This window comes from Anomalospiza imberbis, chromosome 5 (assembly GCF_031753505.1).
Source record: "Anomalospiza imberbis isolate Cuckoo-Finch-1a 21T00152 chromosome 5, ASM3175350v1, whole genome shotgun sequence".
In the NCBI taxonomy this organism is placed as follows: domain Eukaryota; kingdom Metazoa; phylum Chordata; class Aves; order Passeriformes; family Viduidae; genus Anomalospiza; species Anomalospiza imberbis.
The window spans coordinates 71,766,577-71,784,796 of NC_089685.1; the positions used below are offsets into that span (position 1 = coordinate 71,766,577).

At 41.6% G+C, this 18,220-nt stretch overlaps 1 protein-coding gene across 4 annotated transcripts in view; it reads right to left on the minus strand.

Annotated features, from left to right (window-relative positions):
- Positions 1-18,220, minus strand: part of PTPRO (protein tyrosine phosphatase receptor type O) — a 141,616-nt gene that overhangs the window by 3,124 nt on the left and 120,272 nt on the right. For 3 of the 4 annotated variants that reach the window (XM_068191941.1, XM_068191943.1, XM_068191944.1), the window contains exons 17-25: positions 14,853-14,936; positions 11,122-11,157; positions 10,048-10,129; positions 8,939-9,029; positions 8,353-8,429; positions 5,982-6,116; positions 4,503-4,625; positions 3,216-3,370; positions 1,209-1,344 (exon numbers count right to left, since the gene is read on the minus strand). In XM_068191941.1, coding sequence (XP_068048042.1) covers positions 1,209-1,344; positions 3,216-3,370; positions 4,503-4,625; positions 5,982-6,116; positions 8,353-8,429; positions 8,939-9,029; positions 10,048-10,129; positions 11,122-11,157; positions 14,853-14,936 — 919 coding nt within the window. The remainder of the gene's footprint in view (positions 1-1,208; positions 1,345-3,215; positions 3,371-4,502; positions 4,626-5,981; positions 6,117-8,352; positions 8,430-8,938; positions 9,030-10,047; positions 10,130-11,121; positions 11,158-14,852; positions 14,937-18,220) is intronic. The other variant, XM_068191942.1, reaches the window with a different exon arrangement.

An 18,220-nucleotide genomic window follows, 5' to 3' on the forward strand; every position in this document is an offset into this window, starting at 1 on the left:
GGTTTCATATTTTGTAAGGAAAAACTGTTTGGTGGCCTCTGTGACTGTCAGTGTCACTTGGTGACACTGAGGCCAGGCTTGGCCACTGCCTGTAGTAGCAGGAGCTGAGTAACTGCCTTTAACATCAGCCCCAGGCATGCAATGAGGTTCTACATGAAAAAAAAAAGAAATATTTAAAGAAAAAAAACCCTACAAAAACCCACATCACCTCTGGAGTGGTAACAGTTGCAGCTGAAATCAATCAACCATCAGGATTTTTTTTCCTCTGGTGGAAAGGATCTGCCTTTGGATTAATACAGTGAATTGTGATGAGAAGTGGCAGTTTGATAGGAATGATCCAGAATGGACTGAAAATTACTTTTTTTTCTGATTTCCAGATCCCAGTTGTTGTCACTGCAGGTTTTCTTCATCCTCTTCTCTCCCTGCTACAAGTTTTTCCTTTGCTCTCAGTTCAACAAACTTTGGCAATAAACAATCCAGCCTGAAAACAGTGATGGTGGCATTTCCAACTGCAGGGAGGTTGCTCATTTATACTGTGTGTCTAACCAAGGAAGAGCACAACAGGCATGAAATCTAAACTCTTTCCCTCATTACTAGGGGAACTGGGAAAGTTTAGATGCATAAAATCTGCTCTGAAGAACAGGCTTGTGATTTTTTTCCCCAGTATATATTGTCTATATATTTTTGTCTTAAAACTGGAAAAAGAACTACCCAGTAGATATTTGGGTAGGGAGAGGGGAAAGGAGGGAGTCTGGCAGACTCACAATCCTTTTGTCTGTTGTGCTTGTTTGAAGTTCCATTGTGTGATGAACTCCTAGGCTTGGCTGGATGATACAAACATGATACTTGAACAAGGCTGCCTGATACTGACACCATTTCATGAGCCGTTTATCCCCTCAGCAAGGCCAGCTCTTTACAGTGTGGTTTGGAAATTTCATCTGTTAATCTCTTCTAATGCATTGTTTGCATATTCATTTCACAGAAGGTGAGAATAACTCATTTCCTCTGGCAGACGGTGAGATTGCAGATAAATCATCAAACCCACCTAGGCAGCAGATTAATAATGTGACAATATCACAAAGAAGAGGAAAACCTGATTATATTGACTTGCAGTGGTTTTGTCAAGGGGAACAACAGTCATGAGCATGATGAAGGAGGGCATGAAATGGGCACAATTCTGTCACAGTGCTGGAGTGAACAGACCTTACCTCTGTCTGCACCATGGACATTCTGTAGGACCTCATGTCCGACACCAGGCCCAAAATATCCACGAACTCGTGGTCACGGATGTGCTGCAAGAGCCGGTCCAGGGCTATGAACGTTCCCGTCCGTCCCACGCCAGCGCTGCAACACACACAGACACGCAGCTCGCTCAAGGGCACACGCAGCAAAAGCAGTGGCACTGCAAAAGGCACGAGTCCTGCAGCTGTAGCTATCAGACATTACTGATCTGAGGCCAGGCAGCCTGGTGGATCTGAGGGATTTAGTGGCACACAACCCATTGGTTGGGCACAGCGGATGCACTCACACGCAGCACCTGCACACGCACCCACCCTTAGCTCCCCGCTCTTCCTGCTGTCACTGCTCCCCTCCCAGACTTCATGAGAACCCCTGCACCTCCAGGGGCTGGAGCCAGAATTACAGAGACCTGCTCAGGAGCAATGGATGCCCAGAGACAGCGGGGCCACACCTGCAGGACTCAGCTCCACAGATCTCCACACTGCAAAGCTCTTGGCTTGCAAAGGCGCTGCACAACTGCAGCTTGTCCTCAAAGGACAACCCCCCAGCGATGCCTTGTGAGGCTGCCCTAGAGCAGAGGCTGGGCAGAGTTACAGAACAAAGCAGGGATTTGTTAAAAGGATCTCCTCCATGGATCCAGCTTGGGCAGCACCAGAGCCCAGCCAGGGCTGCACCCAAGATGAACCCAAATGGTCCCAAAATGCACGAGCGCTCCCGGGGGCTCTCACTGGGATCAGCTCTGCTCCATTGGCACATTGGAGTTCATTGTCCCATTCCAGCTTTAGCCCATGCAGTCCCATCCTGCTTGTTTTTCTCTCTCCAGCCCACGATGTTTGTGCTCTTGGGCTGGGATTCGGATCATTTGTCCTTGGTGCCCAGCTGGAGCAGGAATTGTTTTGTCTCCCTGCTCTGTGCAGAGAGCTCACCATCCCCTAATATAAAGCCCAGACCCACACATTAAAGAAGCACAGAATCTGAAAAATATAAAAGCTAAATTGTGAGGCATTGCCAGAAGAGTCTGCACTCCGGGACTTCTGCCTTAGGAGCATGAGACAGAAATAGCTACCACTCAGCTGAAAATCTGCATTTTCCCCAAAGGGAATCCTAGCAACTAGAAAAAATACACACTGCTTTCATTTAGAGATTCTCATGTGTGCGACTGTTTGCACTGTGATTTCACATGTGATGTTTAAGTCTGATTTCACAGAGGTTTTACAGAGTTTCACATAGCATCCTAACACCTTACCTACTACTGAGGGTGTGTATCTTGGCAAAAGCTCTTCTGTTTTGTCATGCTTTTTCTGAAAAGCCTTGAAAGTGTCTGCAATAATGTTTACGAGCTCATGTCAACACTGCTCAGCAGAACTGTAACAAAACAGGTCTCTACTTTAGCTTTCGTTGTGTTAATTCCTCAAATGCATGAATACAATGGAACATCTGATGTGTTAATTGGACAGATTAACAGATAAATTCATTCTGTGCCTTCTTTAATGCCTGAGAACAATTGCTGCAGGAGTTGATCGATGCACTCTTTCTTTGCCCCCCTTCTATTTTCATCTATGTGGTCTAAGATGCACAGTATAGTCTCTAAATACTACCTGAAAATATCCCTCTTTGCTGCTAGAAGAATCCTCACTGAAAGAAAGAAAATACTACAGCTGTTGCCCAGCTCTCTGATACTTGCTTCTGTTCCTTCCCAGAACAATTAAGCAGTAGATAGAGGATCTGATTTCATAATATTATATATAAAGCTCTCCCCTGGCTTATTGAGCACTTTTTTTGATACCAAGACTCATGGAACAATATTCTCCATGAATTTTTCCATGAGGTTACAGGGCAGAGCTGCATAACACTAACACCAGAGAGAACCACCTTCAGCCAACAGGTGAGCAGAACCCCAAAATCTCTATTTCTTATGGTTTCCCAACCTATTTGATGTCACACCTTGTTCTTCTCCTATTCCTTGAAGCACTTACCTGCAGTGTATGACCATGGGGCCTTTAGTCTTTGCTGATTTCTGCCTGACCATCTGCACAAACTGGAGGATGCTCTCAGCAGCGTTGGTGGTGGGGACGCCGTGGTCTGGCCAGGCAGTGAAGTTAAAATGCATCACGTCCTGCACCTCATCAGCCTGGTGGGAGAATCAGAACAGCAGCATGTCATCACACCCAGTCACACTGAGGGCTTTTTTTTGTCATTTTGTGCTTCTCTTTTTTTTCTCCACATACAGCCTAAAAGATTGAAGCCAGCCAAGCTAGTTAATTACAAAGTGGGAGGGAATATCAGGCCATCATTAACAAAACAACATGAACTTCCTGTTTCTGAGCTTGGGATTTGCTTTTTGCTTTTGTCCCTGTCCTAGTTCCTTCTTATTTTGCTTTTAAATCAAGAACTGTTGAATTTTTCAACACTGGGATTTTTACCCCTTTTTAATCCATTCCCTCTTCTTTTCTTATTTTGCCACAGATAAAGAACAACACTGCTGGCAAACAGTAAACCTGGACTCTTGAGATATTTTCTTTTCAAGGTTTAAAGAGAAAAAAAAAAAAAACCCAAAGAAAAACAAAAGTAAGAAAAAAAATTACCACAGGAAACATTTAGGAAAAAAGCTCCTAATAAAAAAAACCCACATTTACAATGCTAAAAATTCTACTGGCTTCAGATGAAGTAAGATCCTCAACACAACACATAAGGTCCTTTGTCAGTGGTGAATTGCCAGTGCACAGCTTTTTCCACATCCCCTCCACATCCCTAAATTGTCCTTCATGAGATGGTGCTGGCAATGAGCTGATGCAGAAAACAAAGGTGGAAGGAAAGCCTGAGGAGCTTTCATTTGGACACCACATACTCTCACATTTGTTTCAATACTTTATAGGTAGACATGATCATTGCAGAATTGCCCTTTTGAAAAGTATTTTCAATTCTTCCATTGGTATTTTCAAGTTTTGAATAATTTATAGCAAGAAGGTGTGCCTGAGATATAGAAAAGAATAAATTCATACATTTGTTGTCAGCAATTATTGGTACCACAGAAGTGTCCAGAGCTCTAGTACTATTTTTGTTTCAGCCTTGCACTTTGCTGAGAAATTTAGAGACAACAATTTTAGGGGAAAGTTTTGTGATTTTGCCATTTGCCTGTGTGGAGTGAGGGTAAGGACAATGATCTCTCTTAGGTGTTTCCTGCTGAGTGCCAGAAATGGTCAGAAGTTAAAGGAAAGGCTGGACAGAAATGTCTCCCACTCCTTTGGCAGTGTTTCACTCACGTAGCTGATTCGGAAGCTGCGATACACCCAGTCCATGTGCTCCTCCTCGCTCAGCATCTCCACTGTGATATCCCCATATGCAACAGGGTCTTCTGTGAAAGGCCAGTAGTGGTCACATTTCACCTGAAATGGAGGGAATTCCAGGCATTTTTGCATTTATATAAAGATACACGTATGGAAAGAAGCACAGGCAAAAGGATGCAGAACCTCAGGTTTAGCACTGCCTACAGCACTGTTCACTTGCTGCTGCAGTAAGAGGAAGTTTATGCTGCAATGACTTCCAGTCTGACCATTCCCATTTAATTGTGGCCATCAGCTATTTGTCAGTTTTCAGAGGGGCAGCTTTAGTGCAGTGAAGAATAGACAAAGAGTGTTTTTTGTTATTCTTCCTGATATAGTAGGTCTAAATGGAGCAAAACGCCGGGAAAGAGAATGTTCACATAAACCCCCCCAAATTATATTACAAATATTTCTATTACAATGTCAAGGGAAAATGTAAAGGTAGAACTTGTATTTCATAATTATCTAAATTTAAAAGTGCAGAATCACAGAAGGCCTGAGGTTGGAAGGGACCCCTGGAGGTCACCCTGTTCAAGCCCCTCCCCTCTCAAGCCGTGACACCTAGAGCCAGCTCTAGACCATGTCCAGGTGACTTTGGAATATCTCCAAGGATGGAGACTCCACAAGCTCTGGGCAACCTGTCCCAGTGCTCAGTCCCCCTCAGAGTTAAAATAAGTGTTTCCTGACTTCAGAAGGAATTTAATGTGGTTTTTAATTTGTGCACATCACCTCTTGACCTGTCACCGGGCAAGTCACCACTAAAGGAGTCCCTCGTCTCCATTCCCTCCCATCAGGTATTTGTACACAGTGACAAGATCCCTGGAGCCTTCTCTTCTCCAGGATGGAGAGTCCCAGCTCTCTCAGTCTCTCCTCTGGTAAGAGGGGAGGCTTCATAATAAGGTCAGGGGAGGTAAAAGGGCAAAGAAGGTCAGGGGTCGTCAAAGAAGTTCAAAGAGGGTTGAGGAGGTTAAAGAAAGTCAGGGAAAGTCAACATCAAAGCAGGTCAAAGCAGGTCAGAGAAGGTCAAGGAAAATCAGGGAAGGTAGAAGAAGGTCAGGGAAAGTCAAGGAATGTCAAAGAAGTTCAGGAAAAGTCAGAGCACGTCAAAGAAGATCAAAGAAGGTCAGAAAAAGTAAGAAGGGGTCAAAGAAGGTCATAAAAGGTCAGAGAAGTTCAGAGAAGATACAGCAAGTCAGGGAAGGTCCAAGAAGGTCAAGAAGGGACAAAGAAGGTCAAAGGAGGTCAGGGAACATCAGGGAACGTCAAAGAAGGTCCTGAAATGGGAGGGTAGATGCCATTCCAGGGCTGGTTGTGATGCTGCCTTGTGATCAGAAACAGTGCAAAGACATTGACTCAGCATGAAAGAGCTCTTTTTCAGAGTGCTTTCTTTTACACCACATGCAAGATTTTGTTACATACCCGTCTTTTCTCATTGCACTGAGTGAGCATAACAATAATTTGTGATTTTTGCTGGAGAACCATCTTCCAAAAATCATTCCTAGTTTCTGGCAGTGGTCCTTGGGTCGCAATGTATTCCTGGGGTGAATTATAACCCTAAAAGACAAAGAGATAGGTTCTGCTTAACAACATGGTTACTGCTTCAGAACACGTATTTTTTCATATTTTTTTTTAGCTTGCCCAACTTCAATTTGTACTTCTAAAAGTGATTTTTAATACAAAGTAATAAATTTTTTGTATTTATTTTGTGATGACAATTTTTGCTAGATTTTGATGCTCCCAAAGTCTAAGCAATCTAAAATGCAGCAGATGAAGCTGTTTCCACACGAATCATTTGCCCAGAGAGCAGAAAAGGCAACATTAAAAAAGTAAGTAATAAGAACCCTACAAGAAATTTACAGCTCCTTCCAGATGACGTAATTTTAGGATTTGTTTAGTTATAGGCACAAAACCAGTTAAAGATACCCAAGCCGCTCATCCCAAGCAGTGCCTGGTGTGACTTTCAGTCACTGGTGTCAATGGAACAGGATTATACACACATGTTTATGTCATGAGGCCTTAAATTAATAAAATATTAATTAGAATTCTGCTTTAAATAATAGAGAAGATGCTGAGTCAATGCCCTTAACAGATGCTAAGGTGCTTCATATGCATGTATTCCCTTTCCCATACCTATCAACATGATTTTAGTTGGAAAGACTCCTTTCACCTCTCCAAAACCAAAAGACTGTTATTAGGACTATAATAAAAGACCACAGAATGGCCCTTTTGGCATCTGCTATAACCATATTTGCTGAGATTGTATCATCAAAACTGCATTTGGGAAGTTATTTTATATTCCTAGCAAGAGCAAAAAATATATCCAACACGCAGCATGATCCCATGCAAATTGGGCAATTTCTGTGCCACCACTGTATGTGGATCATAAAATTATTTGTGATTTGGGAGCACTTCCCACAAATGGCTTCCTCCAGGCATCTCTGGAAATGAGCTCAATCCCAGTTTTTTGCACTACACAGAATTTTCTGCCTGATCCGTGTGGGCTGTGTCTGACCTAAGTGACAAATCCCTGTTAGCACAGGGATAGATTGCCCCTGGTTTCTGTGTTTGGAGGCAGGGAATCAGTGGAGCACTGATTATCAGAAAAAGAACAGCATTAACACCACGTGTTTCTCCCAGTTTCCATGGTCAGCACTGTGCTACAAGCAGAACTAAAGTGATGCAAAGCAGAACTGAACATCTGAAAGGGACCGCCGCTTAAGATCCTGTCATCCACAATCCCGTGTGACACAAGTTTCCTGGGCTGTGAATCCCGGGAGGTTTTTCTTTCCTGATTCTCACAGTGTGAGTGCTCAGGTTCATGCCCTGGATGCAGAGAAGGTGAGCACAGACGCTTGGCTCAACACTGCACTCTTGGACAATGCCAAAGGGACAGAGAAGTGGCTCCAGTGACTCACCCAAGGGCTCCTCCTTTCTCCATAACGCTGGCTCAGCTCTCTCCAGCACAGCCAGGGTCAGCTCTACCTACAGCCAGACTGCAAAAATGCTCATTTGTCCGTGAAAGGCCTCTCCCTAAAGGGCTGCAGTGGTGCCCTGGCTCCTCTCCACGCAGAGCAGCCCAGGGAGTTCTGGCTCTCCAGCCCTCGCTGCCCGCAGCACACAGGTACCGGAGGGACAAACCCTTGTGGCAGTGGCAGGGATAAGCCTAAGTGACTGCACGAGCTCAGGGGAGACTGGGGAGAGCTGATGAGCTTTCAGCCAACCCCCAGTGTCAAAATATTTGCCTACAGCTTTGTGCACACTGTAATTATCCTGAAACCGTGGGTGCTACCCCCGGTAAGTGGCTGCTCTCTGCCAGGTGCAGCGAGGCGCCGGGGAAGCACCGGAGAGGAGGCAGAAAGCAGAAGTTCTCTCCACACACCATCTGGGCTGTGTGCATTTTGTGCATTTGGAGTGTCTGCCTTAGCCCTTTTCTTCCATGTGCAGTAGAAATCTAGAAAAAATTCTCATTTGAACATCTGTGCTTCACCTCGCTATCTTAAAAGGCCACTGAATCATTTTAACATTCCCTGTTCATTTTCCTACCAGTCCAATCAAAGTCTCACAAAGATTCCCAGCTACTGCAGCAAAATTTGCCAAAAACCTTCCCCCTCCACCCCTTTTTATTTATTCTTTCTTTTTTTTGGTGCTCTGTAGGCAAAATATTTGGAAGCTGAAGGAGATGCTGAGAACATGACTGAGCTTCCAGGAAATATTGTGCTATTTTCAAGGGCCCAGCTCTGCCTGGTGTGCAGGACACTGAACTCCACACTGACCAGACCTCTGTACTCACAGGGATATAGTTGGCATTAATGTAGTCAGATCCCTCCTCTTCATTCATTGAGACTAAGCGGACACGACTAAAATCATCTGCAAAAGGAAACAAATTAGAAAAAAATCGCCTCTCAAATATGGCACTCATCTCCAGCTAGGCAAAATTTAAATTAGTCCTATAGGAATGGCCAAAAATAATCTACTAAAAAATAGAAATTTCTTGTATTGACTAAGAGAGCAATGTTTGCTTTGGCAAATATGGACACACCACCCTTAGTGTTCTGCAAACACCCCCTCCAAGTGATGTCCCTCTGGGCTTCCTTAGGCTTCACTAAAATCGTAAAAGAAATACAGTAACACTACTCAGTAGCATAAAAGCCCTTGTGTTTCTCACCTCCAAACTCCTGCCACGATAAACATTTCCAGGAAGCTACATCTATTCAAAGCTAACATAAAAACCACCCTTGCCTGGCTCTCTGTAAGAGCAGGATTGTAGAACAGGCTTCACCAGTCTTAGAAAATCTCCTGATTCTCCAGTTTTCTTATTGGAACCTTTCTTTCCCTCTCTAGGGGTTTTAGCAGGATTTAGGGCGTGTTGTACTTACAGGGCAGGATATTTGTGTAGCGATTCTTACAGCGATTCATGGGGAGATCAGCAGCAAAGTGGGGGATGTCCAGCCCAATCAGTTTTAGCTCCTGAGACAACAGAAAGGAAAATGCCATGGTCAGCCTCAAAAACACTCGGAGAATAACTCCTTGTGATTACTTGTGGCAGGTAGCAGACAGAAAATGCTCATAAATCACTTTATGAATTGACAGCAGGATGACACACTGTCCTTTTTGATGCCTCTGAGTTGGGCTCCAAGCAGCTGCAGAGCAGTGCTGGGCTTTCTCCTCCTGATGCTGCCAACACACTGCTGCCATCCCAGCTGGGGCTCAGAACTGCTCCTCTCTACCTACACTCACTGTCAAACCAAAAATACTGCCAAACCAGGAGCTTGCTAAGTTATTTCTGTGGTGGTCATCTGCCCTCCTTAAAGAAGCTTCTTGAAATCCTCAAGTTGCTTTCTGTCTTGGGGAAATGCTTAGATCTTTCTAGTCACCATCTTCAGGAGTTACATGTGGCACATCAGGGAATTTGCTGTCAGGAGGGGATCATGGAAACACCCTGAGAGTCCTCCCCACTGCCTTTCCATGTTTAAATCTTTGGGAAACAGCCCCAGGACAGGGATGGGGTTTGGTTTTATAGTACTAAACTGACTTTAAAATTTGAGTAATTAAGAAAATGCACCTGAGCTTAGAGAAATGTACCCGTCTTAGAGAAACCTCCTTGCTCTTATAGAGATGTCTGATGCTTTTTCCTGATTTCAGTGCTTCCTCTCAAGTTAAGGACATTAAATATATAAAATAAAGCCATTAAAATCCCAAATTCAATTCAGGATGCCAGCATGCCCTAAACTTAAAGCAAGTGTGTTTTTTCTGACAGTTAACTCAAACTGAATGTGAGAAGCCACTCCAATCAGCTCACTCAATGTAGGATTTAACAACACCAAGCTCCACTTCTAAATTCTGCAGAGGAGGAAGTGAAGCTGGCCCACCCAGCAACGCCACAGATCGACCAACACAGAGCACACAGAAGCACGCCATGCAGCCTTAACATCTTGAAAAAGCTAATCTGGGCAAGTAGCAGAGGGCAGAATCCTCAGAGGTTTACCTCAAATTGCAGAGAAAATTTATAATCTGAGTCTTTGGCCATATCCTTGATGTATCCATCAAAATCGTCCAGCTGGACAGGGCTTTAAAAGAAAAATACAGAGAAATTAGGTTAAAAAAATCTGATTTTTGTAGTACCCTTCATTTCTTTCCACCAGAATACTCTCAAGTCATAAATATCTATTTGCAGCTGTTAATGCTAGAAAGAAATAAGGACAAACCTTGTGGTTCAGGGCCACCAAATGGTGGGTGTATTACGTTTTGGATGCCACTGCCCTGGCAGCTTTCTCTGCTGGCTTTGTCAGCTACACACATTTGTAATTACAAGTCAAACTCTTTTCCCAGAGAGATGGTGGCTAGAAAAAGGTGGTATATAACTATACAAAACCATGGAGAGCTTTAGTAGGTATAAATTAGCCTTGACTTAATGACTCCCATCTTTCCACACTTTTTTTTTTTTTTTTTTTTTTGCCAGGTGAGATCTATCAGTTAGTCAGGCACAGCTCCTGAACATAACACAGAAATAATTAGGCTGACACTCTGAGTAACGAGACACAGGTAAACAGCTTCCCACACCTAATTATCATACTCTAATTTACAAGCTACTGAAGCATGTACACAGTAATCTTCTCATTTACTTGGAGGCAATATGCCCAAAGGAACCTGCCTTATCACCACTTAATTACTCCTGTTTACCCGCTAGCATTAATGATCTAATGTTCTAGCAACAACTGTAACGAGAGCCCCATGTCAACAGGGAAATATCACTACAAACAAATGCATCCCAGCTTTTTCACCATTTGCAATTTTTAACTAAGGATAAGCTCTGTTGAAATCACTAAGTTGGATAATTGATCTTTTCCCTGATGACTAATTTTGTGTGTTTTACTACAATCTGTTGAGCAGAACTGCTTTTGTACAATTATTGTTTGCTTTCTGCTTTCAGGTATCTCTCTTAGGATATGTCTATCAAGAAGTTTTCTGTATTTGTAACTGAAATACCACTATGCCATGTACTTCGCAATGCCTATTTAGTCTAAGACTTATTCCTTTATATATCAAAGAAGTTACATACTTGGTCAGCTTTCTCTTCTTTAATCCATTTTTACTCCTGTGGGAAGAAAAAAGAAAAAGTGTTTTTCATTCATTAAACAGCTGTACAACCTTTATTCAAAGACAGCACTGATTCAAGAAAGTGTATTTTTTCATCATACTCAGGAGGAGATTGGTGATAATAACTGGTGGACAAATTAAGGCTGATAGCAACACTTCTGTTGACTCCGGTGGGATGCATATCCCATTCTGTGACTCTGAGAATGACCTGCCATGGAAAAGGAAAACCTGTGCCCAGAAAAAGCCATGGCTCCCCTATAAATCCTGACCCACTGGCTCTGGGTGGGCTGGGGCTGAGTCCCCAGGACCTGGGCTTGGAAAACTGGATGTCAACACTGGAGAGCATCTGGGAATGAGACACATCTGTTGGGTAAAGGGACAAGACCACTGCTTGCAAATTCAGGAAAAGGTGAAGGAAAATGGAAAGGGCCAGTCCCACAACCTGCTTATGATGATAAATGAAGACAATGGCAAATATCCTACTGACCTCAGCGGGACTCAAGCTTAAAGCTTAGAAAATTTAATTGACTTTAAACAGCTGGAGACAATTGTGCCAGTCATGTAAAACAATGATTTATGGCTGATGTAATTCACTAGCAACAGTTGTGAGCAGGCTTCTGAGTGTGTTAAGCAGTAAAACCCAAAGGGCTGGACTTGAGAACTGCCCTACACCAGCTACCATGGTGTGGTTTTTTGGAGGGGGCTGTGTGTTCATTTTGTTGTTGCTACAAAGAAGTCAAGTGACAATAAGATTAAATACACAAAGCAAGCACCCTGGAATAACTTGGCCAGAGGTCTAAAAACACTGATCTCCTCTGTTCAATCAGCCACAGAGGTGATAGATTTTTGCTTACTCAGAAGGAATTTTAGTAGTGTGAGTTTTTAATTCTTGGGCATAAACAATATCCATTCATTTTTCACATTATAATGATGCTATTTTTAATTTCATGGTGATATGAAAATTATGTCTAGATCATTTGGTTCACAGCTTCAATTAGTAAATTAAAGGACTTTTAAATTCTAAATAATGAAATTATACAGAAAGAAATATTAAAAAGCAGAGTATTTTTATTTTTATTTGTCTACCTTGTAAAGTTTAGAAGTTACATTAAAAACAAATAAAGGGCTACTTTCCAAAATTAAATTTTACAAATTAGTCAGTTTCTGGAGCAGCCACAACACATAGTAATTTTGTAATTTTTTTCAAAGTACATTTCCATTTAATTGAGGAGCTTTGCCTGCAGAATTAACAAGAGCTATGGCAATACCAGCTTTATATTAATGTGGAGATTAAATATTATAAACCTCTTCAGCCTATCGTGTTATCTGTACATTCATATGTACTGTACATCTAAACTAGTAGTATTTATTTTCCATTTTCAAAGATTTTTTTCCAGTGAGATCTTAAAGTTAATTCCACTAAATTATTCAACACACCTCTATCCCCTGTGACTATAGTAAACCTTTTAATGACAGACACATAAGAATTAATTTGAAAAGAAAAAAAATAGATAAATGCCCTTTATGATGGGAATACTTCTAAGAATGCTTCTCCAAGGAACACTTCAAGAGGCAATAAAACAAATGATTGACAAACATTTCTCAGCAAGAATTTCGTGCGCTTTGATAGTCTCAAGAGGCCTTTGCTTCTTAGCATTGCAATTGTTTCCTGAATGTTCATAAATATTTTAAACCAGCTTATGTGCACAACAAAAACAATTGAAACACTAGCTGGTGTTTCATCTGTTGTTCCATTTAGTCTACATATTAAAATACAAAGAGAGAGATTAATCTCATCTCATTCCACTTCAGCTCCTGTAAACTTAATCATCAGGACTGAAATAGATTGATTGAAAGGGGAACCTCTGAAGAAAGATACACATCTGGAAAGGTGAGTTAATGCATAATAAAAGAAAAAAGGCAGAAGGACAAATGATGACAACATTTTTGCAGCTGTGCCATTGGCAGTGGTCACTCTGGGCTTCTTGACCAGCTAAAAGAGCTCAATGTGACCCCCAAAATAATCACCTGCATGCCTGACCTGATGCCTCAGGTTTAGCTTTTGTATTTTTCAGGTTCTGTGCTGCTTTAGTTTGCAGTTCTGAGCTTCGTATCAGGGGATGGTGAGCTCTCTGCACAGAGCAGGGAGACAAAACAATTCCTGCTCCAGCTGGGCACCAAGGACAAATGATCCAAATCTCAGGCCCAGGAGCACAAACAACGTGGGCTGGAGAGAGAAAAACAAGCAGGATGGGACTGCATGGGCTAAAGCTGGAATGGGACAATGAACTCCAGTGTGCCAATGGAGCAGAGCTGATCACAGTGAGAGCCCCCGGGAGCGCTCGTGCATTTTGGGATCATTTGGGTTCATCTTGGGTGCAGCCCTGGCTGGGCTCTGGTGCTGCCCAAGGTGGATCCATGGAGGAGATCCTTTCAATAAATCCCTGCTTTATTCTGTGACTCTGTCCAGCCTCTGCTCTAGGGCAGCCCTCACAAGGCATCAGACCCTCCACCTCTGTGCAGCTCGAGAGTCAGCTGAGTTTACACCACACCAGCTCCAAGTATATGAATAGAATAGAATAGAATAGAATAGAATAGAATAGAATAGAATAGAATAGAATAGAATAGAATATCAGCCTTGGAGAGGTGGGGAGGACCCCCATGTGCTCCTCAGTGGGGTGTGTGCAGAGAACACACTTTTTCTTTCCTGACAGACAAAATGGACATTTCTTTACTTACATTTCTAGGGCCACTGAAAATTTGGATGGGTTTTTCTACAGACCCACTCAAGGGAAATGAGTCTCAAAAATTCCTCTGCTGAAGATGTTGATGTCTGCCTGCCAGGACTTTGGTGCCTCATGGTAAAACCAGGGAAAATGCTTGGGAAATAAAGTCTTAACCTCAGGAGCACCTTTTTTGTAAAACCCTAAAACTTGGACTCAAGACCACCAGAAACTTAAGTTTCTTTATATGAATTAGACGATTTTGGGTCATAGTAAATTATAATTATTTGTTAAATGGCTTGTAAAACAATTCTGGTTCAAAGTAGACAAGTGGCTTTGCTAGGTGTTTTCAAGAAAACAATCAGGTGTTTACTAAATCCTTTTAAATTATTTACAGACTAAAGTATTAATTGTACAAAATGAGATATGCACACAGTGACCCTGTTTTTACTCTTTGGGACTTCTAATTGTATTCATTCTCAATGAACTGCTTTTTTCAAAAACAAAACTTTTACTGACATCAGGAGGGGATAATAGCACCTTTGAAAAACAAATGTATTTGACATCACACACCAAACAGGTGAGGCACAATCAAGCAATTTTAGTAATAGAACAGCAGCAGCAGAAGTCAGTGCCAGGCAATGAACATGTAAATAATCAGGACAGAAGAAGCCAGGACTTATCATGAAGCAGCAAAAGTTCCAAAGACAGCAATGAGATGGATATGATGGCCACTGTAAAATTAGCTTTTTAATGCCAAAATGGGTTGGAGAATAAACAGACAAACCAGATGAAGCAGGGTAGCAAATACTTTGATACCCACATCCTCGCTAGTCCATGTTCCACTACAAGAAAATTATATCTCCAAAAGCTTTGACCCGTTTGAGAACAAAGGTACCACACATTTTTCATGTCATAGAAACTCACATTGTTTACACATTGCATATGGAAAAACAAGTAAATCACTTACCAAGGATTAACATAAAATGCCAAAAGATAATCAGTCCAAAGGCATGAGGGTAGCAGAGTTAGGAAAGCAAATACACTTCTACGCCTGTGAGCATTAATAAATAACATACATAAAGATGAAAAAGTGAGGAGAGTTAGTAAGACAAACAGAAATCAGGAGATCAGCAAATTCTATTTTAAAAATCAGCTAAACCACACATCCTACTTCCTACTTCCTAAGAATATTATTAGAATCCCTAGAATTTTTATTCCTCAACCTACAGGACTTTCAGCTATCCAACACAAAATTCTATAAGGTCAAAATAAGTATGTCTTATCATATTGATTTAGGCCTGTTACTTCTAATTTTCAGAGAGTGAAGTGGGTAGGAAAACATCATGGACAGATTTGCAGCCATTGCACAGGTGGTATTAAGCCTATTTTCAATGTTTTGAGATATTCAGTACTGATATGGTTTGTTTTTATCACATACATAATCTCCCACATTTGTTCCTTCAAGTGATCCTGTGGATATCAGAAGATCTGTATCAGAGATAAATTCAGATGCTAACAATATCTCTTAATACCCTCTACTGAGTCAGATTTCTCAAGGCATCCCTATAACACTTTGCAGAGTGCTTGAAATTCTTTCCTAGGCTTTCATCTAAGCATTGCTTGAACAGTTCTTCTAACTGTGCTTTCTGTGAATAACTATCCACAGCATATTTTACTGTGGCTAGAGGAAATATGAGTACAAAATCTTTCTAAACTTAGGTATTTGCAAGCTGTTTACCAGGTTCTGCTGTGCATTAATTCAGGAAACCCACTCAGGCTCTACCTATTGGTGAAATGGGCTTCAGGTACTTGGCAAATATGAAAAACTCATGAAACTTAAACAAATCTGGCTCCAGTGAAAGGATTTTTTTTTGTGAAATAAACCCTCAGTGTGTTTTTTCCCCATCAGAAAATCTGCTGCCTTAAAAGTGATACCATCCTTCTGCAGCTGTTCTAAAGAGGAAATACAAAGTTAAATTTCCGTGTTCAGTACCCTTGGCTCTTATGAAGTTGGTAGATACTGTGTTTTCCCTGATAAACAAGTCATGTCAAATTGAATCATCTCTAATCTCAATCTTCCAAGCAGTGAGGAAATCTTCTGCCCGTGCGGTGAAAACTCCAAGTTATGCTTTAATGAGTTTTGCTGCTGTAGAGAAAATGGGCAGTGCACTTTCTGCAGGGCACCTGCCCCCGGATTTGGTAGGAACTGTGTGGCAAGAGCCCCTTCTGGTCAGTCATGTACCACAGCAACTGCAGAATCAGACCCTTAAGGCTCATTTGCTGTTAGAGTTTCTATGGGGCTGGACTGAGGATGAAATCTGGTTTTCCATGAACAGATCTCTGGTGCCACAGAGATTTCCACTAGACTCGGGAGAGAGAAGTGATGATTTTGCTGGAAATACTTCTCCTTCCTTTGAGAAACTCCATGTGAGGCTTTTACTTCCTCTTGCCTGCAGAGGCATGGATGATTCAAGGATGATTCAAGCCTGGGCTTCTTTCATTGCCAATCTTCACAAGAATTTTCCACACTTAGTCAAATCACTGGCTAACATACTTGCAAACTGATTTGTATTCACAGACTAGGAGCTCTGACAGCTAAAGCAATTTATTTTATTCGACATATGAAAAATGTGTAATTGCCTAATAAATACAATACTGGTTCTTTCTGCAATAATGTAGTGTTTCACATCCTGCTCAGGCATATGGAACAACTTAATTAAAAGAAGGAGATGCAGAGATTGCTCAAATCCTGAAAAGTCAGCTGAGCTTCCCTTGGGAATCAGTGGATATGCCCATGGCTCCCTGACTGGATCCCTGGAATGAACCAATCTTTCTCTCTGCTTTTAGGGCCGAATTTCCCACCTGGCTGCCTTGATGGATTGTGAATCTGCTCTTGACATTAGACAACAGAGGCACACAAAACAACTCTCAGAGAAATAAAGACCCTAAGATAAGGACACACTGCCTTTAGTTACAAAAGGTTTGTGGAGATATTAAGCAGGAATGCTTTCCTCAGTTTTTACTTTTATAACTTAATTTATGTATGTATACATATATGCATACACACACACACATACATATATATGCTAAATCAAGCAACAAGAACCTTCACTTTCACATCAAAGCCCATTAATTCCCTTCCCATTAAAAAAAAAAAAGCCTTTTATGGTTTTAATAACGTCTGTTGCTAGTTTAATAATTTCATTCAAGCTTGGCTATTTAATTAACATGACTGTTTGATCTTCTGACTTTTTTGCCATTAATATAGCCCAAGCAAGAGAATCTGAGGGATGGTTTCATTTGTACTGCATACAGCTGGCTGCTATTAAAGCTAAGCCGAGCCAAGTGAAGCTTGTTTAATATCCAGTTAATTAGCAGCACAGTGAGATATTGACAAGGTTTGCTGGGCTTGTGAGTTCAGTTTGCAGGCTTATTAGCAAAAGGCTTGTGGTGGTGCAGTGTCAGTCCATTTAATCCCAGCCTTGCTGGCAGGCTGTGTCCTCTGAGGTCATGGAAAGCAGGTCCCTGTGCACCAGCTTTTCCTTCCAACTTCTTGGCTGTCAGCAAAGCTGACCATGGGTGCAAAGGCACGTGTTTTCTCCTGACCTACTGGCATGGGGCTGATGTCATGCTTTTAAGTGTCTCTGTTTGGACTCGCCTTGAAAGAGAAGAGGTTTTTGCAGAGATAGCTAACAACAGAGAAGTAATCCTTGGCTCTGTCATTACCACTCATTTATTATCAAAATAGGGATGGAAATGACCACACTGGTACCAGCCAGGTAGCTCTCAGAGCCTTTTTACTTCTATAAAAGCTAATCCTACAGACTTTCTTTGTACAATTACTTTTTCATCTGATGGTGACAGTGATGATTTACAGTCCGTATCAGTGCCTGCAATTCTTGCAGGTGGTTTTCTAGACTAGGAAGATATATTTTGGGTTTTTTTTTTTGTTGGTTTTTTCAACAGCACTGAACATTAAGTTACAGTACATATTTAAGTTGGTTTGTCCTTGTCTTGTAATGTAAGGAAATATTTATTAAAGGCACTGTATGAACACAGTTGGTAATTAGTTATCTACAAATGAGCTTACTCCTGATGCAAATGCATGGTAGTGCTAATGAATTATAGATCAAGTTTCTACAGTTGTGTTATTTTAGGAAATATGTCTGTAAGAGAAAGGAAAAAAAATATCCTCCCTAAACACATCTATGCAACTTGGCTGACATGCAAATACATGATTGCCTGCTAAAAATAGCAGGTGACAGAATGCATGTCTTCAGTCATCATTCAAGAAATAAAATCCATTCAAGGAATAAAATATGAAATTAACAACCC